This window comes from Sorex fumeus, unplaced genomic scaffold, assembly GCF_029834395.1.
Source record: "Sorex fumeus unplaced genomic scaffold, SorFum_2.1 ptg000013l, whole genome shotgun sequence".
In the NCBI taxonomy this organism is placed as follows: domain Eukaryota; kingdom Metazoa; phylum Chordata; class Mammalia; order Eulipotyphla; family Soricidae; genus Sorex; species Sorex fumeus.
Window position 1 is genome coordinate 32,672,692 of NW_026606070.1, and position 23,882 is coordinate 32,696,573.

General features: G+C 42.1%; 1 protein-coding gene across 1 annotated transcript in view; it reads left to right on the forward strand.

Moving 5' to 3' along the window:
- Positions 1-20,688: 20,688 nt before the first annotated feature.
- TXK (TXK tyrosine kinase) overlaps positions 20,689-23,882 on the forward strand; it is a 45,036-nt gene continuing 41,842 nt past the window's right edge. The window contains exons 1-3 of the mRNA XM_056111219.1: positions 20,689-20,759; positions 22,041-22,143; positions 22,778-22,983. Coding sequence (XP_055967194.1) covers positions 20,689-20,759; positions 22,041-22,143; positions 22,778-22,983 — 380 coding nt within the window. The remainder of the gene's footprint in view (positions 20,760-22,040; positions 22,144-22,777; positions 22,984-23,882) is intronic.

Consider the following 23,882-nt stretch of genomic DNA (forward strand, 5'->3'; position numbering starts at 1 on the left):
AAACCCTATCCTGAACAGTGCTGCCAGTTGGGATTCCTAACGTGAAAATTAAAACAAACAGAAAACAAAATCTCTCTGTGCACCACTTCCTCCTTTCTCTAGAGGCTAGAACTAGAAAAAAGGTTACGCATTATATATGCATAAATGAAAGATTTCGTTTTATATAAAATGTGTGCTGCTGAGGTTTGAATCAAGGATTAGATGGCCCAGGGGATTAAATTAAACTACCTTTTTTTTTATTTTTCTGGGGATATTTTGTAGATATTCTGTCTCTCCAAGACAGGCATGAACTCTCACTGGTTCAGCTTGGATCATTCGAGTCTATGCTAAGAGCATCCTGGCTTGGGCATGAAAGGTAGTACAGAGGTGAGGAGCACCCCTGACTTCCTTGCAAGGTTCTGTCCCCAGTAGTGCATGGCCTGGAAGCAGTCTGGGCGCAGCCCTGGTGGTCCCTTGGCTCAAGGGCCTGGGTGTTCAATTCCTGCTGGGCAGGAACCATCAGGATAGGTTCCTTCCTCTCAATTAAAAGAATCTTCTGGCTCCATTTTCTTCTGGGCAAAATAATGAGTATTTGCTATCAATTGGAGAACATTTATCATTGCCTTCAGGTATATTACTGATAATAAAAAATTGTGCTTGGGGGCTGGAGCGATAGTCCCAGTGAGTAGGGCATTTGTCTTGCATGCAGCTGACCTGAGTTCAATCCCAGCATCCCATATGGTCCCCCCAAGCACTGCCAGGAGTAATTCCTGAGTGCAGAGCCAGGATCCCTGAGCATTGCTGAGTATGACCCAAAAAGCAGAAGAAAAAATTATGCTTGGCCAGAGTCAGTCAGATACATTTCGGGGCTGTCCAGGCAACTGAGCTGCTGGCCTATGGTCAGGGCAGAAGATCATCGTGGAATCTTTGGGGAGTTGCTGATTGTAGCAAATGGTGCCAAAAGTCTGAGCCTCAGAATAATGCTGCATCAGTGAGGGTCAGTTTGAGAAATGTGATTGACATCACCAGTGTTTCGATCACCAAAGAGTTCCTGGAGAACAGACCCAAGAGAGCTCTGTTGAGGTTAGGGTCCAGGGGCAAGATTTGAAGGTTTAAAAATCTACTTCCCATCACCTTTCCATTTCATTTTCACCTAATTTCTCTACCTTTCTTTTCTTCCCAATGAATAATAGAGGACAAAATAGTGATTTCTATGAGTGGTTGGAAAGTCTTCATATGCTGGAAGCAGCACGCCTGGGATACTATTAAATATAAGTTTGCAGGAGTTAGCTCAGTGCTAGGCTCATCCCCAGCACTACATGACTCTCTGGGCACTGACAGGTGTCACATCTCTAAAATGTAAGTTTCCTGGGTTGGAGAGATAGTACAAGCATGTGGCCAATCCTGGCATGATGCCCATCACTATGGTACATTGCCAGGAGTGATCCCTGAACATGGTTAGCAATAGGTCCGAAGTATTTTTGGGTGTGGCCCAAAAATACAAATGAAATAAAAGTTTTAAAAAATCAAATAAAATGTAACTTTCCAGTCTTATTTCACTTACATGATGTGGGGTTGAGGTGCCCTTGCTCTTGCTGCCCTTCTATATTCTCTTTTCCTTGTCTCCCCTGTCGTGTGTCTATATTAACTTGCTAGTGTGTGGATAAGGCAGAGAGCTACAGAGTCCCCCAGTAATGTCTGCCTCCTGGAGGTTACACCCTCTGCAGTCACTTTCTGTGATATAATTGGACCTAGTAGGTCATGTGCTGTCACTGTCACTGTCCTCCCGTTGTTCATCAGTTTTCTCAAGTGGGCCCAGTAACATCTCCATTGTGACAATTGTTACTGTGTTTGGCATATCAAATACCTCACGGGTAGCTTGCCAGGCTTTGCTGTGTGGGCGAGATACTCTCGGTAGCTTGCTGGGCTCTCCGAGAGGGGCGGAGGAATCGAACTTGGGTCAGCCATGTTGGCCACTTGCAAGGCAAACGCCCTACTCACTGTGCTATCACTCCGCTCCTGGTCATGTGCTATGAAAGAAATATGGTAAAAGTGATGGAGAATCAGATATAATATAGGGTTTGGGGCACTTGCTTTGCATGCAACAAATCCAAGTTTGATGTCTGGTATGATCTATCATCCCCCAAGCAGCACCAGGAGTCATCCCTGAGCACCACAAAATAGAAGTCCCACCCTACCCACAATAATGAGATGGAGTGTTAGCTCTAACACTCAGCTGCAAAAGGACTATAGCCTCTGCTTGGTGCCATAGGGTGTTGCTCCTTCAATGAGCAGCTCCGTTGCCGTGAGCACTCAGAAGGCTCCTGGAGATTGTCCCAGGAACCCAGGCACCAAGACTGGTTGGACCTCCCGGGACAGAACTCAGAAACTGATTCTCCAGCTTAGTTAAACCCAGCTCGTCTACAATTGCAGCAGATTCATGAACATCTCAACTTGGAGCCACTGAGCAAAGCTGTGAACGAAGCCCCTGACCCACAGGAACTGGGAGAAAAACCTAGATTTGGATTTTTTTATTTCCAACAGCAGGTGAAAGTTAGTGACAAAAACGGGGGAAGCCTGGAACCCGAGCCAGACATGGCCATCTTCACCAGCCTTTTCTTGGAGGCTGGAGTTGGACCCTTTCTTGAAAGTGGGTGAGTGTTTTGGTTTGGTTTTGGGGCCATCCTTGGGACCATTCCTGTCTCAGTGCCCAGGGGGCTGGTTTCTGGTCATGTTCAGGTAACTGTGTGCTAGCGGGGATCAAACCCAGGACTGCAGCATGCAAAGCCTGTGCTCTTGCTTATTGAGCCAGCTCTCCAGCCCCAATAGGTTTGCACTAAGATTAATACTAGTCTGTGTGCCCTGTCTTCTATTTGTAAATCATTTCACTTATTCCCTCTGCAACTAAGTCTGTAATAATGATGATAACAGTGGAACCACAGTGGTGGAGCTTCTGGACTTCCTCTGTGTCGACTAGCAGGTTCTCCCATGAATCCTCTATAGAGCCCATGGGTTTGAACGTCCACCCACTTCCTGTCCCTGGAGGGTAAGTGACCACAGCTTTCAGCCTGGTGCCATACATCCCCGATGGCCGTGTAGCTAAGCCCTCCACATCACAGGCTGGCTGGGTGTCTGCAGTGTAAGCTGTGTCAGCAAGTTGGAGCCCACAGATAGCCATTTTCTAAGAGATGTGGCTCTGCTTGTGGGTCTGGGGGACCACGTGGGTCTGGGGGGGCAGGCATCAGGTGCTATAGGCAGGGTGGGCACCATGTCCAGCTCACATCGGCTCATTACAGGACCAGAACAGTGAAAAAGGTTTCTACTGGCACAGATCTTTCCACTGCACCAAGAGAAGAGTAGATGCAGAGAGCTGCAAAGCAGGTGTCAGGATTTGCCCTGGAGGATGTAGTGGCCAGAGGACTGTTGGAGTCAACACTTTTCCCACAAGCACTGCTCCAGTGTGTGGGGGGAATATCACCTTCAGTTCCCTGCCTCATACAGCTTCTAGCATCTTCTTACCTCCTTACTGCTTTCCCACACACAGCACCACTGTGGCATAATGCTCCCTCCCCCGTCCCTCCCTCACCCTTCCTTCCTTCCTTCCTTCCTTCCTTCCTTCCTTCCTTCCTTCCTTCCTTCCTTCCTTCCTTCCTTCCTTCCTTCTCAGTTCCTTCTTCCTTCCTTCCTTCCTTCCTTCCTTCCTTCCTTCCTTCCTTCCTTCCTTCCTTCCTTCCCTCAGTCCCTTTTTTCCTTCTCACCCCTCCTTTTTCTTCTCTTCCTCTCTCTCTTTCCCTCTCCGCTGTGGATTGTTGTTTTGTCTTGTTTGGGGGCCACACCCAGTGGTGTTCAGGTTACTCCTGGCTCTGCCCTCAGGGATCACTCCTGGCCAATTCAAGGGACCATTACAGGGTGCCAGGGATTGAACCTGGGTCTGCTGCTTGCAAAGCAAGTGCTTTCCCCACTGTATCACTCAAGCCCCACTGTTGTGGATTCTTGCTATGGCACCTGGAGAGACTTTTCTATGTTAGACCAGAAACAGAAATCCATGTTCAAGAAAAGCTCTGTGTCACAGGACAACATGGGCTAACTGTGTCTATCTTCAAGATTATGCTTTAAGAGCCTTCAAATAGGTGCATATGCTGCCCGAGCCCATGTGCTGCTTCTGCCTATGTGGCCGAGCACATGTGGTGGCTGAGCACATGTGTTGCCCGCATCTCCCCCCTTGAGATGTGTACTTTGATGCTTTCATGTCTAATACTGGGATGTGTGTAGGGGCTCTCTCCACCCTTGGAGAAGCCCAGGTTCTCTCTTGAGCATGTTACTCTCCACTCTCTCCCACTTTCTCTCCCTCTTTCCCTTCAAAACCTCCAAATAAAAACTGTGTAATTTTTTTTAAAAAAATCCTTCAAATAGATTGAATGATAAGAATTTATTACGGACATAAAGAACTGAGGGCTTTCTGTAGATTCCTGGAGACATTTCTTGCTGAATATTTGTTGGAATCAGCTACCTTGCACCCCTACCCCACCCCCAGCCATTACCATCCCTAAGCCATGGGGTTTCTAGGTCCTCCCTCTCTGCCTGATTTCTACGGGGAAGTGCAGCCAACACCTGGATTCCTGTCATCAAACCCCAGCATGTACTCTGTGCAGGGTTTGACCACCAACCTGATCTTCAGTGACAAGGAGTTCTTGAAAGCAAAGCCAGGATTGACACAAAGATCCTCAGGCCCTCTCTGACCACACTTGGCTGGAACAAATTTCACCTGAGCTGTTGATGTACAGCTCAGGAATGAACGTGAGGTGATGCTGGCGCAACCCCCAAACATTACAAGATGGTGGTTGTGATGGTGGGCGGGGAGGGCGAGATTCCCACCTGCTTTACTTCTCAGCCCACAGAAGGCCTCCAACTTCTCATCTAACATTCTTTTTATTTTATTTGGGCGCTCATACCCAGCAGTGCTCAGGGCTAACTCCTGGAAGTACTCAGAGGCACACAAGACAAATGACCTTCCTGCTGTACCATCTTTCTGGCCCTCATTTAATTAATGTTCTTGGATTCTGGGAAGAGAGCAGCTTTCCTCATGTCCTTCCAGTGCCCCCTGGTGGGAATCTCAGGTTTTCAAGGGACACAAATAGCTTTGCAGGGAAGAAAGGAGGCAGAAGTTTTCCTAGAAGGAACCAATACCTGCTAAAATGTGAGGTTCAGTGCTTTGCCTATGAGTGAAAAACCAATTTCTAAAGGTTAAGCAAGTACCCTGGGATGCTATGCCCTTTTCTTGACTTGTTGGGAACAGATAGACAATTAAAGACTATTTGCCGGGAATTAATCCGCTGATGAAAAGAATAGTGCAGATGCGGGAGCCATGGGTGAGAAGGTCAGACTCCTTCTGGCCATAATCCCCCATCTGGACACTTGAGCCTTTCTAAAGGTAAATAGTCATTGGTCATGTGGGGCCGTTTAAGTCTCACTTGCAGAAGCCCTTGGTAGGCATGAGTTTCTGCTTCAGCTGGGAAATTTCCAGAGATGCAAGAGCATTTTTTCTCTGCAGATCAATCAATGAAAATGGTACGCCAGTATTCACTGTCTCAGAAACAATGTTCAAAGGGCTCTCCAATTAGGCGAGCCATTCCCTTAGGATCACTGTTTGCCAGTTTATCTGCCCTAATACAGGCTTCAGGGCTAGAGCAATAGCACAGCGGGCAGGGCGTTTGCCTTGCACGCAGCTGACCCGGGTTTGATTCCTCCATCTCTCTCAGAGAGCCCAGCATGCTACCGAGAGTATTTTGCCCGCACGGCAGAGCCTGGCAAGCTCCCCGTAGTGTATTCGATATGCCAAAAAACAGTAACAAAGTCTAACAATGGAGACGGTACTGGTGCCCATTCGAGCAAATCTATGAACAATGGGAGGACAGTGCTACAGTGCAATACAGGCTTCAAGTCTTCAAGGTTATAAAGATGACATTGCTTACACTGCTGTGGGCTGGAGTGATAGCACAGCGGTAGGGCGTTTGCCTTGCACGCAGCCAACATGGCCGACCCGAGTTCGATTCCTCTGCCCCTCTCAGAGAGGCCGGCAAGCTACCGAGAGTATCTCACCCGCCTGAGATACGCCTGGCAAGCTACCCGTGATGTATTTGATATGCCAAACACAGTAACAAGCCTCACAATGTTACTGGGCCCCCCGCCTGAGCAAATCGAGGACCGTGGCCGTGGTTACACTGCTGTACCTGTGTATCACATCATTTGCACTTAATTCAAATCTCTTTTAGAGACTTCCTGGGAGCTGTTTGGTAGTGGAGAGGGTGCTCTGGGGGGCCCTTGTAGGGTCCCAAATGAGGGAACACTTGTCTTTGAGTCAAGAGAATGGGCTCAGCACTGAGGTATTGGATCTGAAGATTAGCTTTAGCTTTTTACATGCCCTCAGACCCTCCTATAGTCTTCAGAAGGAGAACTAAAAACACATCATTCTGTATTTGTGAGTTCCCAGCAAATAATTTCTCGTGAGTTTTTGGAAACCAGATGAAGAAAAGATTGGAAATGAAATGAGAACCTGCTAATTCCAGGGGTCCTTCTCAATTTTAGATTTCCCATCCATGAGCACACTGTCATTATTATGATGATGTCTAACCCAGCTCTCTAGGATGGAATTCTGGCCCAAACTTTGTATGCATAATTAACTGGTTCTTTATTCAGTTCCTTTGTCTGTAAAATATGAGTGCTAATATGGCCCATGTCAATGTGTTGGAGTAAGTCGGTATGGGAAGATCTTAACCACAGTCTGCGTAGAGGAAGAATTGTGGGACCATGGGGGAACTGCCTTCCTTAGCAGACAGGTTTTACTTATTATTATTTTTATTTTTATTTTTCATGCTCTCAGTAATTTCCCAGAATTACTTTGTTGTTATAAGAAAATGGAGTGATGATAGGACTTCAGTTGGCTTGATGCGAAAAACTGATTACTCCCAAATGTAAAAAAAAAAAAATTCTGAGCACTCATATGTTTTAACCATTTCATTTAGCATCTTATGATTTCATGATTGACTTTAGTTACGTTTCTCTCTGTAATCTGGAACAGAAAGTTAGACTTATGACCCATACAAGTACTACTGAAGCTCCGGAAGCCCAATGCTCTTCAACTTTGCTCTTTCACTTCGTCAAAAGGTCATGGTCAACCTTGCTTTCATGTGGTCAGCATCACACATGAGATGCCGAGAGGGGGAGCATGTTACTGAAAAGTAGAGTCTAGACATCAGGTTCTGGTGCATAGTTTAGTGAAATGTTTTAAAACAGCACAGCTGTTGCTGGAATTCTCACTGTGTCCAGGCACAATGCTGGATGCTATGGAGAAGACAAAAAAAAAAAAAAAAAGATAAGATTTGGTGTTCGAAATGGTCTGCAGTCAGCTCGGTAATTCTCAGCTGGGAATGATTTTGCCCCCAGCGGACTTTTGTCAATACCAGGAAACATGTTGGTTTTTTGCAGTGGGGAGGAAGAAAGGGTGTTGCTGCTGGTGTCAGGTGCATAAAGGCCAAGGATGCTGCTAACCATGGGAAGGGGGTCGATTGGGATGGGGGGTGCTAGGGGTATTAGGGTGGTGGAGGCAAGGAAATAACGATTGAGGGAAGTGGACCCTTGGGGAGAAAGTGGGTGGTGCATTGTGTTATGCAATAAACTTTAACGGTATTGCAAACCATGGTGCCTAAAACAAAACATTAAAAAAATCTTTTAAATGGTACCTAATTAAGAGCAAGAGGGTAGGATAAGTGGCAGGTGCATTGGGAACTCAAAGGAAAATCCATGGAGTGATTTTCTGTAGAAGCCTCTTTTATGCTAAAAAACAGGAATGTACAGCAGTCTATGAGGACCACACAAGAGGGAGATGTGGGTGCACTAGAAATTGGTGGACAAAAATATTGGTTGGGACTGGTCTTGACAATAAAGAAAAGATAGCATCTTAGTGCTCGATCTTGTGAGAATCGTCTTAGGTGCCCAAGATAAAGAACAGTTTATCTTGGTTAAGAAAAACTGTCAGAGAAAATGAGGTATAGATAGAAGGAATGAAGGCTTGGACACAGAGCTCTGAGGCAGCAAAATTGGCCAGATTCTTGATTCCTCAAACACACAGGGACAGCTCAGGGTAAAGAGCAGAGACTGAAATCGGAATACCTGCAGGTTACAGTTCTGCTCTGTCCTCACTAATCCCATGGCACGAGGAGGGCAGGTCTTGTCTGGGGCTTAGATTCCTCATCTGTAAAGTGGTGCTTACTTCATAGAGTGGATGTAAAAAGTCTTAGGGCTAATGAAATGAATTTATGCAGAAACATGATTAAGGGCTACATTGTGCTTTCTTAGTAGTAGAGGAGATAAGAAATAAAATGTCAGTTGGGTCAGACTCATGGCAGAGAAAAATTGGGTGTTAGGAAGAATCCACAATTTTTTTACTGGTTCACACACATATATGAGATAATTAAGAAGGGAAACTGACAGAATATTATTTTTGTTTGGGGTTTCTTTAGCCTTGTTTGTATTTTAATGAAGGAAGAAAACTAAGAGGAAAGAATACATAAAGTATATAGTATATTAGAAGGTGAGAAATGTCATATGAAAGAAGGAAAAGAGGGTCTGGAAAGTTAATACAGGGGTTAAATAATTTGCCTTGCATGTAGCTGACCCATGTTCAATTCTTGGCACCATGTCTGGCTCTCTAGCACTGTCCTGAGTGATCACGGAGCACAGATCCAGGAGTAAGCCCTCAGCATGTATCCCCACCCCCCAATAAAACTCAAAAGAATGAAAAAGGAACAAAGGAGTAAAGTGAGGGAATTCAGGAAATAATAACTAGTCAGGCTGCTTTTCCCTGAGAAGATGAGATTTGGGCAAAGACATGCTATATGGGAGAGAATTGAAGAGGTCAGAAATGTAGTGTGAGTAAACTAAAAGTAAACAGCCTACAAGGAGTGCAAGACCAGAAGTAGCAAATAGGACAGTGTGGCTGGATTGAAGAGCTAAAAAAATGCTGAGAAGATGAGGGCCAATAGAAGGCCTGAAAGGCCTCATGTCTACTCCGAGAAGTTTGGTTGTAACCTTTTGACAAAAATGGAACTATTGTGAGATTCTGAGAAAAGGAGTGTAGTGAACTGACCTAATTTTAAATTAATTTCCCTGCCCACTGTACTAATAATATACTTAAGAAAATTAAGGGTAGAAGCAGGTAGAAGGTATATCTAGATGTAATCTAGATAAGATCATGGTGGTAGTAGTAGGGTGGGAAAAATAAATAAGATTGATTGTGTGTTTTTGTGTTAAATTGTGGTGAAATATATCACTGTGAGACTTCTTGTTACTGTTTTTGGCATGTCGAATTCGTCACGGGTAGCTTGCCAGGCTTTGCCTTGTGGGTGAGATACTCTCAGTAGCTTGCTGGACTCTCCGAGAGGGGCAGAGGAATTGAACCTGAGTCGGCGGCGTGCAAGGCAAACGCTCTACCGACTGTGCTTTTGCTCCAGCCCAAATTTTCACCACTGGTGTGTGTCCATTACAGTGGTTCAACAATAAATTCATATTGTTGCCCAACCATTGCCATTTTAGTGCCACACCCAAGAGTGCTCAGGGTTTATCTCTGTGCTCAGAGATCACTCCTAGAGGGGCTCTGTGATGCTTAGGATGAAACTCTGCTCAGTTATTTGCAAGACAGGTGCCTAACCCCCTATTCTATCTCCCTTGGCCCTAGATATACTTTAAAGACATAGAATTATTGCACTCATTTGTAGGATATTAAAAACAGCGTAGTATGAGACTAATATCCAAGGACAGTAGAAACAAGGGCTGGAAGGACTGTTCTACTGTTCTACTGGTCCACAAGTAGAGATGGGCAGTTAGAATAAAGAAGGGACCACTATGACAATAATAATTGGAAATGATAACTCTGGAAAAGAATTGAGGGCTGAAAGTAGGTAAAGGAATATACATTTCTCAAAAAACTAGAAATTGAGTTCCCATTTGACCCAGAAATACCACTTCTGGGAATATGCCCAGGGGGCTCAAAAACACTGAGTAGAAACACCATCTGCACTCCTATGTTCATTGCAGCACTATTTACCATAGCCAGAATCTGGAAACAACCTGAGTGCCCAAGAACAGATGAATAGATAAAGAAACTATGACACATCTACACAATGAAATACTATGCAGCTGTCAGGAAAAATGAAGTCGTGAAATTTGCCTATAAATCGATGGACATGGAGAGTATAATGCTGAGTGAAATGAGTCAAAACGAGAGGGACAGATACAGAATGATTATATTCATTTGTGGTATATAAAAAATATATAGTAGAAAACTAAAATCCATGGCCAGGGAAAACAGGGGCTAGGAGGACTGGTCAATGGTTGGAACTAACCACAAGTGTGTGGGGCTGAGGGTTGGTAAGATAGACAAGAGACCAGTATGACAATAAGAGCTGTGAATGATCACACTGGGCAAGATTTGAGGGTTAAAAATACGTAAAGGAATTTTCTTGAAAACCTTTTAGTATCAATATTGCAAACCACAACTCCCAAAAGGAGAGAGTGTGTGGAGGGAGAGAATGAGAGAGAGAGAGAGAGAGAGAGAGAGAGAGAGAGAGAGAGAGAGAGAGAGAGAGAGAGAAGAAAAGAGCAGTCATAAAGGCAGTCAGTGGGTAGGAGGTGAGGGGTGATGGGAGGTGGAACCTGGGAACACTGATGCTAGGAAATGTACACTGGTGGAAAGGATGCATGTTGGAACACTGTATGACTGAAACCCAGCTTTGTAAGGGTCTATCTCACTTTTTAGTTAAAGTGATTTAATTAAAAAGCTAAACAACAAAAAGGATATACATGATAACCTGTCAATACCTGAATTGCAAACATAATGCAGGGGGGGGGGGATGAAGGGAGGGAGGAAAAGAGGGAGAGAGATAGAGAGATAAGAAAAGAAGAAAAGTGCTTGCCATAGAGCCATAGAGGCAGACTTGGGAGAGAGTGTGGATGGGAGTAGTGGCGGAAGGGAAACTGGGGACACTGGTAGTGGGAAATGTACACTGGGCATGTACAATGAGCATCCTATGACCGAAACCCAATCGTGAACAACTTTCTAACTGAGTATCTCATGGTGACTCAACAGAAAAAATAAAAATTAAAAATAAAAACAATAAAGGCTGAGGTAGTATATCACAGCGATTCAATGAAAAGTTAAATAAATAATAAAAAATAAAGAAAGGCTGAGTAGCATAATTTCCTGATGAACTGGGATGTGAGAGGTTAAAGGAGTCAAAAATGACACCAAGATTACTAGTGGGCACCTGGGAAAAAGGGAATTGTAATCAATGAGATGGGTACATATACATAGGGAAAGCATGGAGGGAGGAAAGGATGAGTTCGAGTTTCATTATGTTCACCTAAGTTGTCTTCGAGGCATTTAAGTGAAGGGTTTGAGAATGCCTTGGGTAATCAAGTATGGAATTCTTAGAACTGGGCAAGAGATGTGTATTTGGATGTTATCCGACACATGGTTTTAAAATCACAGGAAGCAATCAGATCATCAAGAAAGTGGAAGGAACAGAAGAGGAAAAAAGATAAAAAAAAAATCTCTGGGGACAGCCTAACATCAGTCTAGGAGGTTAGGGAAGTACAGAGAAGTTCAGCAAAGATGATGAGAAGGAGAGCACAGAACTTAGGGTTGAATGCTGCAAATAAGATGAAGATGCAGAGCTGACTCTTGTATAATGGCGACTCAAGACCTAACAAAAACAGTCTGAGGGAACTGAGACAAGAGTTTGACTGGAACAGAGTAAGAGGAAATGAGAAGACTCTATTCATTTGTTATGTTTGTTTGTAAATAGGAAACAAAATAGAAGTGATTTGACAAAGATTTAGTTGTGCATATAAAATAGCGATGCCCTTCACTGGACGGCTACATGCAAAAAAATGGGCTCAGAACTCTGCCTAACACCATGTACAAAAGTAAGATCAAAATGGATTAAAGACCTCAACATCAGACCAGAAACCATAAGGTACATTGAAGATAAAGTTGGCAAAACCCTCCATGACATTGAAGCTAATGGTATCTTCAAAGATGCCATGCCACTGGCCGAGCAAGTGAAAACAGAGATAGATAAATGGGACTATCTTAAACTAAGAAGCTTCTGCACCTCCAAAGAAACAGTGACCAAAATACAAAGACAGTCTACAGAATGGGAAAGGATATTCACCGAATACACATCTGACAAGGGGTTGATAACAAGGATATACAAAATACTGGTGGAACTCCACAGGAAGAAAACATCCAACCCCATCAAAAAATGGGGCAATGAAATGAACAGAAACTTTCTCAAAGAAGAAATCTGAATGGCAAAAAAGCACATGAGAAAATGCTCTACATCATTAATCATCAGGGAGATGCAGATCAAAACCACAATGAGATACCATCTCACACCTCACAGACTGGCCCACATTCAAAAGAACAAAAGCAACCGATGCTGGCGCGGATGTGGCGAGAAAGGGACACTCCTTCACTGTTGGTGGGAATGTCGACTGGTTCAGCCCTTCTGGAAAACAGTATGGACGATTATCAAAAAATTAGAAATTGAGCTCCCATTTGACCCAGCAATACCACTCCTGGGAATATATCCCAGAGAGGCAAAAATGTATAGTCAAAGTGACATCTGCACTTGTTTGTTCATTGCAGCACTCTTTACAATAGCCAGAAACTGGAAGAAACCTGAATGCCCAAGAACAGATGACTGGTTAAAGAAACTTTGGTACATCTACACAATGGAGTACTATGTAGCTCTTAGAAAAGATGAAGTCATGAAATTTACATACAAGTGGTACAATATGGAAAGTATCATGCTAAGCGAAATGAGTCAGAAAGAGAGGGATAGACATAGAAAGATTGCATTCATCTGGGGGATATAAAGTAACAAAGTATGAGATTAATACCCAAGAATAGCTGAGATCAGCACCAGGAGGATTACTCCATAACTTAGAGGCCAGCCGGGTATCCTAGAGGAAAGGGCTATTCAGATAGAGAAGGGAGCACCAAATAAAGGATGTTTGGAGGATCCTCCCAGGAGGGGAGATGCATGTCGAAAGTAGACTATGGACTGAACATGTTTGCCACTCAATGCCTCTTTTGCAGACCACAACACCCAAAAGGAGAGAGAGAACACAGGGGATTGCCCTGCCACAGAGACGGGGGGATGGGGGGATGGGGGTGGGAGGGATATTATCCATGGTGGTGGAAAATGGGCACTGGTGGAGGGATGGGTATCTGATCATTGTATAATTGAAACCAAAGCACAAAAAATTGTAAATCTACAACTTTAAAAAAAATAAAATAAAATAAAGGGGAAAAAAAAAAGAGTTAATTTCAAAAAAAAAAAGAAAGAAAGTAGACATGAACTGAACATGTTTGCCACTCAATGCCTCTTTTGCAGACCACAACACCCGAAAGGAGAGAGAGAACACAGGGGATTGCCCTGCCACAGAGGCAGAGGGGGATGGGGGGATGGGGGTGGGGGGGATATTATCCATGGTGGTGGAAAATGGGCACTGGTGGAGGGATGGGTATCTGATCATTGTATAATCGAAACCCAAGCACAAAAAATTGTAAATCTACAACTGTACCTCATGGTGTTTCACTAATAAAAAAAAAAAAGGAAAAAAAAGAAAAAAGAAGAAAAAATAGCGATGCCCTCTGAATAAAAATGGCAGCTAGGTTTTTTAAAAAAATTTTATTAGTGAGACACCATGAGGTACAGTTGTAGACTTACAAATTTTTGTGCTTGGGTTTCAATTATACAATGATCAAATACCCATCCCTCCACCAGTGCAGCTGGGGTTTTTTTGTTTGTTTGTTTGTTTGTTTTGTTTTGTTTTGTTTGGTTTTGTTTTTAATAGATGAAGTAACAGAGTATTTGTATGCTGTTGGGATAAATGCAATAAGGGTGTAAAATGGTGATGGAGGAGAGGTAGAGAGTGTTTTTCAAAATTTTGTTTCTGCAAACCTCTAAATGGAACTCTGACACAGCATTTTGCCACAATGCACCATCTCTGACCTGTTTCACCCATTTGTGTAACGGCCTTTTGGCATGGCATCTCCTGGCCTGGATAGATACAGATCTATATGGGGCTTCAAAGCAGAACTGGGAGAGCCAGGGATGGAGCTTAGTGGTTCTGAGCTTGCCTTGCATGTGCAAGGTCCTGCAATGCAAAACCAGAAACACCAAAGCAAAATACACCTTAAAAAAAACACTGGAATAAACAACAAGAACGTCGATTAGACATTCTCTTCCAAAATAGACAGAGCCCCCCAGGTGCTAACGTGTTCTCTCTCTGAAGAATAGTTTTGGTAATTTACTTATACAAATACTGCCAGATGAAAACAGACAATCAGAAACTAAACCCCCAGACTCAATAATATACAATGTGGTGCAGAGTTTGGAGTCTTGGTAATTTATTTGATCTTAGTCCCAGAAATCAAATTTAGGGATGTTACTTAGAAAGTGGGTGGTTTCAGCTTGGAATCCTGACATGTTGGGGGAAAAGGCAGTTGGGATAGAGAAGGGACCACTAAGTAAATGAAGCTTGGAGGGCTCATTCAGGATGGGAGATGCATGCTGAAAGTAAACTATGGACCAAACATGATGGCCACTTAGTAGCTATATTGCAAACCAAAACACCCAAAAGGAGAGAGAGTAAAAGGGAATGTGGTCCTCGTGACTCCCTGAGGACAAAGCATGGAGCCATGAGTAGTCTTTAAGCACCACTGGTTTTGGCCCACAAGGAACAAAAATATCCCAGTTAAAGTATATTAGACTTTCTATTGGAACTCTGATTCAGTAATTGGGATCAAAAGTGGCTTTAAGAACTGTCTAAATCAGATCCAGAGGCAGGGAGGTGAGGTGGTGGGACGGATACTGGGAACATTGGTGGTGGAGAATGGGCACTGGTGGAGGGATGGGCACTCGATCATTGTGTGACTGAAATGTAATCATGAAAGTTTGTAAGTCTGTAATTGAATCTCATGGTGATTCGTTTTTTTTTTCTTTTTGGGTCGCACCCGGCAATGCACAGGGGTTAGTCCTGGCTCTGCACTCGGGAATTACCCCTGGTGGTGCTCAGGGGACTATATGGGATGCTAGGAATCAAAACTGGGTTGGCCGTGTGCAAGCCCTACCCGCTGTGCTATGGCTCCAGCCCCATCTCACGGTGATTCATGAAAAAAAAAAATTAATTAATTTTAAAAAAAGGAAGTGGATGGTTTCTGGGTTGTACAAGGAAGAGAGAAAGTTCCTAAAGCAGGGATGAGTGCTAGAACTGCAGAGGGAGCAAAGATGTATCTTTGCTGTGGGTTGGACTAGCTGTCTCTCTAGGGTAGAAATGAAATGTTCTCTTCTGGACCAACAGTGTGTCAAAAGGATGAGTAAAGGTAATATCCAAAATAAGAAAAAAGGCCTGAGTTTGATGTCTGGCACCTCGTGACGTCCTGAGGACCAAGTATGGAGCCATGAGTATTCTTTAAGCATCACTGGTTGTGGCCCACAACGAAAAAAAAATATCCTAGTTAAAGTATATTATACTTTCTATTGAAAATATTCAGTAATTGGGATCAAAAGTGGCTTTAAGAACTGTCTAAACCAGATGCAGAATTAATTTGTCAAATTTCAAGTGTAGAAATAGCCTCCTTGCTGGGAAAATTAGCTCACAGTTATTTGAACTGCTAGTAACCGAGGATGAAGTACAGAAGAAAGGCATGATGTTGGTTGTACAGTCTCTTAAAAGAAACAGAGCCCAAACTCCTAGAAATTTAGAGTTTTGTCTTGGCTCTGGGCTGATTAACTTTTCTAACAATTTGAAAAATGGTTCCTGTCTCACTGCTGATGAAAACAGAATGCTTGGGAATGGGTCATGAACTATTTCTGTGATTCCAACTGCCGATCATGAGCTGTGTTACCTGACGAGCTGAACCATAGCACTGAGCATGTAGAGCAGTAATTCATCATAATGCAAAACTGTGTGCTCCATAAAAATGCCCCCCGAAGATTCAGCAGGCTTGTGAAAGCTTCATGAGCGGGTGACTTATATTTCCATTGTGCCTATTTTTCCTACTTCAGCTTCTGCCAGAAGTCTCAATCTGAGTTCCATTAGCTAACGAAAGAAAAAAGTTTAGACCTGACTGGCAGATGGTTCAGTGTACCTCCATGTCAGAAGTGTTGGCATAAAATCCTTCCAGAACTTCAAGAACATAATCCATTGGGAGCTGGAGATCAGGTGGTACAGAAAGCCAGGTGTTTGTCTTGCACATGACTGACCTGGGTCCCATCCCTAGTATCCCACATGATTTCCCCCATCACTGCTAGGAATGGTCCCTGAGTACTGCAGTAAGCACATGTGTTCATATATCTCTTATAGTTCTTGGAACAGATGCCAAGAAGTGAATCACTGCGTTGTACAGAAGCTCTATTTTTACTTTTTTGGTGGAGGGGGCCTTTTGGGGTCACACTCAGCAATGCTCAGAGGTTACTCCTGGCTCTGCACTCAGGAATTACTTCTGGCGGTGCTTGGGGAACCAAATGGGATGCTGGGAATTTAACCCAGGTTGGATGCATGCAAGGCAAATGCCCTATCTTCGGTGCTACTGCTCCAGCTCCTATTACTTTTTTGAGAAGTCACTATGTTGTTTCCACAGGGGCTAAACCAGATATCATTCTCACCGATAGTTATGAAGATTCCCTTTTCACTAGATTTCTCCTAGTGGTTATTTCCTGTCCTTTTGATATTATATTATATTATATTAAGTGGTTATTTCCTGTCCTTTTGATATTATATTATATTATATTATATTATATTATATTTTCACTGGTGTAAGATAATATCTCATTATCATTTTGATTTGAAATTCCCTGATAACAAGTAGTAATAACACTTTTTCTTATGCCTGTTGGCTGTCCAAATGTCTTCCTTTAGGTAGTATCTGTTCATCTCCTCTTCCTATGTTTTGACAGGCTCGTTGAGGTCTTGTTGTTATTGAGCTTCATGAGTAATTTGTGTATCTTGGACGTTAGCCCCTTTTCCCTTACTCATGGTGTGCAAATATTTTCTTCCATTCAGCAGTGATAAAATTTCTGCTCATTTATCTCAGCTCATTTTTTTTTTTTTTTGCCATGCAAACAGTGTGAGCGATAGCACAGCGGGTAAGGCGTTTGCCTTGCACGCAGCCAACATGGCCGACCCGAGTTCGATTCCTCCGCCCCTCTCGGAGAGCCCGGCAAGCTACCGAGAGTATTCGATATGCCAGACACAGTAACAACAAAGTCTCCAATGGAGACGTTACTGGGCCTGCTCGAGCAAATCGATGATCAATGGGAGGGCCTTTACTTACTTTACTTACTAGTCCCATTTATTTTTTTTTTCTGCTGTTTTTACCCATGAAGTCAAATCACTAGAGATAGCTCTGATGCATTGCATCTTCTTTATTAGTTTTCCATTGATGAATGTTTGGGTTTTTCAGTGTCTTGGTTTTTGTGAATAATGCTGCAATCAGAGTACATAGATCTTTTCAAATTTATGTTTTTATATTTTTTGGATAGATAACCAGTGGTATTATTAAATCATTTGGCAGTTTTGTTTTTTAAAAAGAATCTTCAGGGCTGGGAGTGAGTGTGTTGATTAGGCCACATGCCTAGCATGACTTCAACCTTACTTTTGTTCTTGGCACTATATGTACTCCTGGAATTGCTGGGTGCAACCCTGGAGATCCTCATGCACTGCTGACTGTGGCCCTGGAGCCTAGATATTGCAAGACCTACACAACACTGAATCCTGAGCTCCCCCAACCTCACCCCATACCCCCCAAAAGGAATTTTCACATCATTCTCCAAAGAGGCTCAACCAATTTACATTCCCACCAATGGTGTGTGAGTTCCTTTGTCTTCATGTCCCCATCAATATTTTCTATTTTCAATCTTTTGTGATGACATTCTCACAGATGTGGGGTAATACCTCATTATAATTTTGATTTACATATCCTAATAATAAGTAAATGCAAGCATTTTTCTGTGCCTTTGGGCCACTTGTATGTCATTTTTTGAAAAGTCTGTTCAAATATTTTGCTCATTAATTAATCTTGTTTCTTAAATGGAGGAAACATTGACTGACAACTCTTCATTTTGTGAATATTTATGTCCACCACTAAAGAAACACTATCTGCCTGCATCTACCCACCTCTTTGATGCCTCTCCCTTATCTCCTTCTGGTAACCGTAGTTCTGAAATCAGAATCCAAGGCATTTTTTTCTTTTCTTTTTTTTTCTTTTCTTTTCTTTTCAAAGAGATTTTTTTTTTGCTTTTTTTGGGGGGTCACACCTGGCGATGCTCAGGGGTTCCTCCTGGCTCTTCACTCAGGAGTCAATCCTGGTGGTGCTCAGGGTACTATATGGGATACTGGGGATAGAGCCCGGGTCAACTGCATGCAAGGCAAATGCCCTACCCACTGTACTATCATTCCAGCCCTACCAGGCTTTTCTGCTCCCTTTTTGATTGGGTCATAAATTTTTTGTTGCTGAATTGGATGGTATCTTTATTTTGATTAATACTTGCCAGAGAATACTGTATAAATATTGTCTCCCATTAAGTTGGTTGCTTTCACATTTTGGATATTTTTCTCTTTACTCTGTATAAAAGCTTTTAGTTTGATATATTTCAATTTGTTCATTTCTGTTTTTGTGTCCTGTGTCATGGGAGTTGGATTCGCAGAGATCTCTCTGAAGTCAATGCTCGGAAGTGTATTGTCTTTTTCCTATGTTCTTCTATAGCTTGGGGTCTTACATTCAAGCCTTCAATATTTTCTGAATTAATTTCTGTTTATAGTGTTAAATGATAATCTATTTGTATTATTATTTTGTGTGTGTGACTGTCCAGGTTTTCCAACAATATTTGTTGAAGAGGATTCCCCTTTTCCATTGGATGGTCTTGATTTCTTTGTCAGAAATTAATTGCACAGTTATTTGTAATTTCATTTCTGGGCTATCAATTCCATTTCATTGGTCTGTATGTCTGTTTTTTTCATCCATGCTGCTTTTACTACAATCACTTTATAACTTATATCCATTCTTCTTTTTGCCCCTTTAGTGTTGTTTTGACCAGTTGGTGTATTTTATGGTTCTATAGAAATTTAAAAATAGATTTTTCTGTCTCCTTGAAAAATGCCACTGGCATTTAGATAGCAGTTTCTTTTCTCTGTAAATTGCCTTTGGTAACTTGGCCATTTTAACAATATTTATTTGTCTAATATGTGAATATAAGAGTAAAGTAAAGTAAAGGCCCTCCCGTTGTTCGTCGATTTGCTCGAGCGGGCCCAGTAACGTCTCCATTGGAGACTTTGTTGTTACTGTGTTTGGCATATCGAATAATATGTGAATATAAGAAAAAATTCAACTTATATTTGGAATTAATCATAAGGTAAATTAGTCAAAATTATATATATATACTTCTATATGAACCTAAAATAAATAGCATAATGTATCATGTTACACACATTTATACAATTTTATAAAATATTAAATTGATATAAACTATATTTCAATAGTTTTGTCTTTGTGTGTGTGTGTGTGTGTGTGTGTGTGTGGTACTATGGATAAAATTTGGGCCTCACTTGTGCTAAGCAAGTTCTCTATCAGTGAGGTACATACCTGACCTAAAAATGTATATATATTTTAAAGAAATGTAATGCAGATGGACATGGTGAATATCAATCTAAGTGAAGTTAGTCAGAGGGAGAGTGACAAACATGAAATGATTTCCACTCATTTGTGAGATATGAAAAAAATGCCAAAACAACAACATAGTATGTGAATAATTCCCAAAGACATAGAAACATGGGTCAGGGAAACTGGTCCATGGTTGGAACTTGCCACAAAGGGTGGGTGGGGAAATGCAGTTAGGATAGAGATGGGACCACTATGACATTGATAGTTGGAAATGAGCATGATAACCTTTCAGTAACAACATTGCAAACCACGGTGCCAAAAAGGAAAATGAGAGAGAGAGAGAGAGAGAGAGAGAGAGAGAGAGAAAGCAAAGTGTTTGCCATAGAGGCAGGCCAAGGGAGTAGGTATGGTGATGAGAGGTGGGGGGGAGGGAAACTGGGGACACTGGGGACAGGAAATGTGCACTGGTGAAGGGACAGGTGTTGGAACATTGCATGACTGAAACTCAATCATGAGACACTTTGTAACTACATCTCATGGTGATTCATTTAAAAAATAAATAATAAATAAATAAATAAATAAATGTGATGGCTGAATTCGAACTCCTTCATAATATGTGTCCTAGGAAAACGTTGTCTTTAGCATCATATTCTTTTCTATGTTTGTTTGCTGACATTAGTCCTGATCACGATAAATTAGAGCACAATGGTCATCTGTCATTTGCAGAGTGAGGAAATACACAAACCAGACCTGGGGACAAGAACCTGTGAAGGGAAACCACATTGGCCAGGGTGCCAGTAACTTTTTTTTGCTCTAGTGACAGTTTTCTTGTCTTGTACTAGTGAAGGAGGGTATAGGCAAGACTCTGTTTATGCTTTATAATCATTTATATTATTCTACTCTTGGGAATGTTTTCTTCGAATACCATTTGGGGCCGCATCTGCTCAATATTGCCAGCTATGGCTTTCTAACCATTGAGAATGATGTGCTTTTCAGATAATTCCATCCAGTCAATTTTCTGTTGCTGTTGTTGCTGTTCCGTGCAGAAACGGTAAGTCATCTTCCTAAGGTTACTTCTGTAAACTGAATCCATTCATTCTCTTCATTGTCTGTTGAGAATCCATGTCTCTTTGTATCTATTGCTTCCTTTGCTCAGGATTCCCTATTCCCATTTTTCCTCCATAGAGAGCCATTCATTAATAGACATAGTTAAACGTTGGGTCTTCTATGATCATTTCTTGATATTCATAGACTTAATTTCTCCTTTGGTTGTGTTTCCACAACATGTGTCCTAATTTTCTACTTTACAGTTATTTCATGTTTGCTGTTTATGTGTCATGTTGTAATTTTACCCTTTTTAGGGCAAGCATCCTGTCTACTTATTTGACCATTTTCCTCAAGCTCAGTGCTTTTTATTTTTTTACTTTTGGTTGGTGCCTAGCAAATGATTGTCTAAGAATAAAATCCAGGGCAAAAAAGAGAGTTCAACAGACTGAAGTGCATGCTTTGCAAGCAGGAGCCCTGAGATTGATTGGCAGTACTGCATGGTCTGCTAAGCACCTCCAGGAGTACACTTCTCCCCACTAAAACCTCTCTCGGAGTAGTTCCTGAGCTACTGGGAGTAGCTGGGAGTGACCTGCAAACAAAACAAAACAAAATTAAAAAGAGTAAAATCCAAGTAGCATGATAGACATCACAGCTACATTTAATGAACCTGTCCTGTATGTCATAGGGCTAAGAGGGTCTCCTTTATTAAGCTTAAGTAAGTAGCTCTCAGAGTTTCTCATAGCTTTTTACAATCTCCATTTTGTGAACAAGGAAATTGAGGTTTAGCAAGATTACATTGCTTACCCAAGGCAACAGTGAAATGTAGAGCTAAAATTCAGACTCAAGGTTTTAATCACTATACCTTGACAACTGGTAATACTTACCATCAAATGGGTTAATATAGATAATATGTTATCTATGTGTGTAGTAGACATAATAGTTATATATGTATCTATATGTTTATATTTATTTAAATAAATGAAAAACTTTGTGACTAAAAATAGTTTCATCATCACAGTTATAATTTAAGTCCTCAAAATGCTCCAGAGAATGGATATGCTTCCTCAACTATATTTAATAACTGCCTATGCTTTTAGTAACCCTTTTTCTCAAATAAGAAACTCTGGGAAAATATTTGCTCAGGGAAATGGAATTAAGAGCACTTCCAAATAAAAATACAGGACAGAACATGGATTTTTTCTTACAAGCTTCGTAATCAACTACTGGGTTTATAGATAATACAAGTACAAATAATCCTTTGTAACGTGATCCTATTTCAATGCAGAGAAGAGAGAACACAAATATGCCTGAGCAAAGATGAAGAACTTTCAGAAAAATATCCTCAGCATCGAAGAAAGTGGTTTCATGAATTGCAAAAGAAGAAGAAAGTGAGTACTATTTGGGGGAAGAAAGGGACTGAGAAAGGTTCATTTTTATGACCTACATTCACAAGGTACTCTTTGCTAAACGCAAAATCCTTGCAACACAATAAGTTGCTTAATAATCATTAGTGATTAAATCTCTAGAAGATTGTAAGAGTAAAAAATAGAGTATTTTGCTGTATTTGAGCAGAAGTTGACACTGAATGGCAAGTGGGGAAGAGGGAATTGTGTCTTGGTTATTAATATGTCTTAAGGGCTGGTGTTTTCAGTGTGATGTTGGGAGAAACACAAGTTCACAATGTTTAAATGGGAAGGGCTAATCTTCCTTTTCCAAGAGAGAAAAATCCTTAGAGCAAAGTGAAACCATTGGTGAAAAGGTAAATTTGTAAAATCATTATGTTAAAAAAAACAGCAAAAGTGATACTGGTTAAAAAATTTACAAAATGGTGGGTGTGTTTCTGGATATAAATGTTTTCTTGTTACTCCTGTCCAAAGTTGAGCCTACCTTGGTTTCTGCTTCGGTGCAGTCGAAGGGGAGAGGGAAGTGGCAGGCTATATGTTCTCCCTTTTCTCTCTCTCTTTTTTTTCCAAGCACAGCTTGCTAAACTAATGGTCTGATTTATTCCTTCGTACTTAACAGTCTAACCGGGGCCGCGCACAGCCCTCAAAACGCAAGCCCCTGCCTCCACTTCCCCCCTCCGAGGTTGGTGAAGAGAAAATCCAAGTCAAGGCGCTGTATGATTTTGTGCCTAGAGAGCCCTGTGATTTAGCCCTGAGGAGAGCCGAGTTATACGTAATAGTGGAGAAGTATAATCCTCACTGGTGGAAGGCAAGAGACCGTTTTGGGTAAGACTGGCACTCTTGGTTCTCAAGTTTCCTCCTCTTCCATGCTTGGAAGACTTCTGAAACATAAAGAAATCTCTGTGTAGTGGATCTGTTTCTGCAGGATTTTCGCGTTTGCCTCATTGTGCCAATACCTTCCTATCCATGTGAACGCTATAGATTCATGAGTCCAAGAGTTTGGAGCTACACAGCCTGATTCTGCCTCTACCTGTTGCTGTGACGACGCACACATTTACCCTCTCTGGTTTCAATTTCTATATTTGTAACTTGGGAATCATAGTCTCTACCATTTTGGCTATGATTAAGATTTTGTACTGATATCCATAACCCCCACCTTTTCCCTATTAAACCGTTGAGTAGGGACAGGAGCCGTATCTTACTCAGATGCACATTTCTCTTCTCTTTGGCGGGACGGGGTGGAGTGGAGAGCACACCCAGCAATGCGCAGAGCTTACTCCTGGGTCTTCTCCTGGGTCAAGGCTCACACCTGGCAGCCTTAGGGGACAATATGAGATAACTGGCATCAAACCTGGGTTGGCCGCGTGCAAGGAAAGCGCCTTACCCAGTATACTCTCGCTCTGGCACATTCGCACGTTTCTATAATGACTTATTATCACAGTAAGCATTGAGATGGTTGTTGAATTTTTTTTTCTTTCTGGGTCACACAGGGTGATGCACAGGGGTTACTCCTGGCTCATGCACTCAGGAATTACTCCTGGCGGTGCTCAGGGGACCATATGGGATGCTGGGAATTGAACTTAGGTCAGTCGCATCCACCATGTGCAAGGCAAACACCCTACCCACTGTGCTTTTGTTCCAGTCCCTGATTGTTGAATTTAGTTAAAAAAGAAAAAAGATCCTCGGGTGCAATTAGATTTCAGTTTGTCATAATAGATTATCAA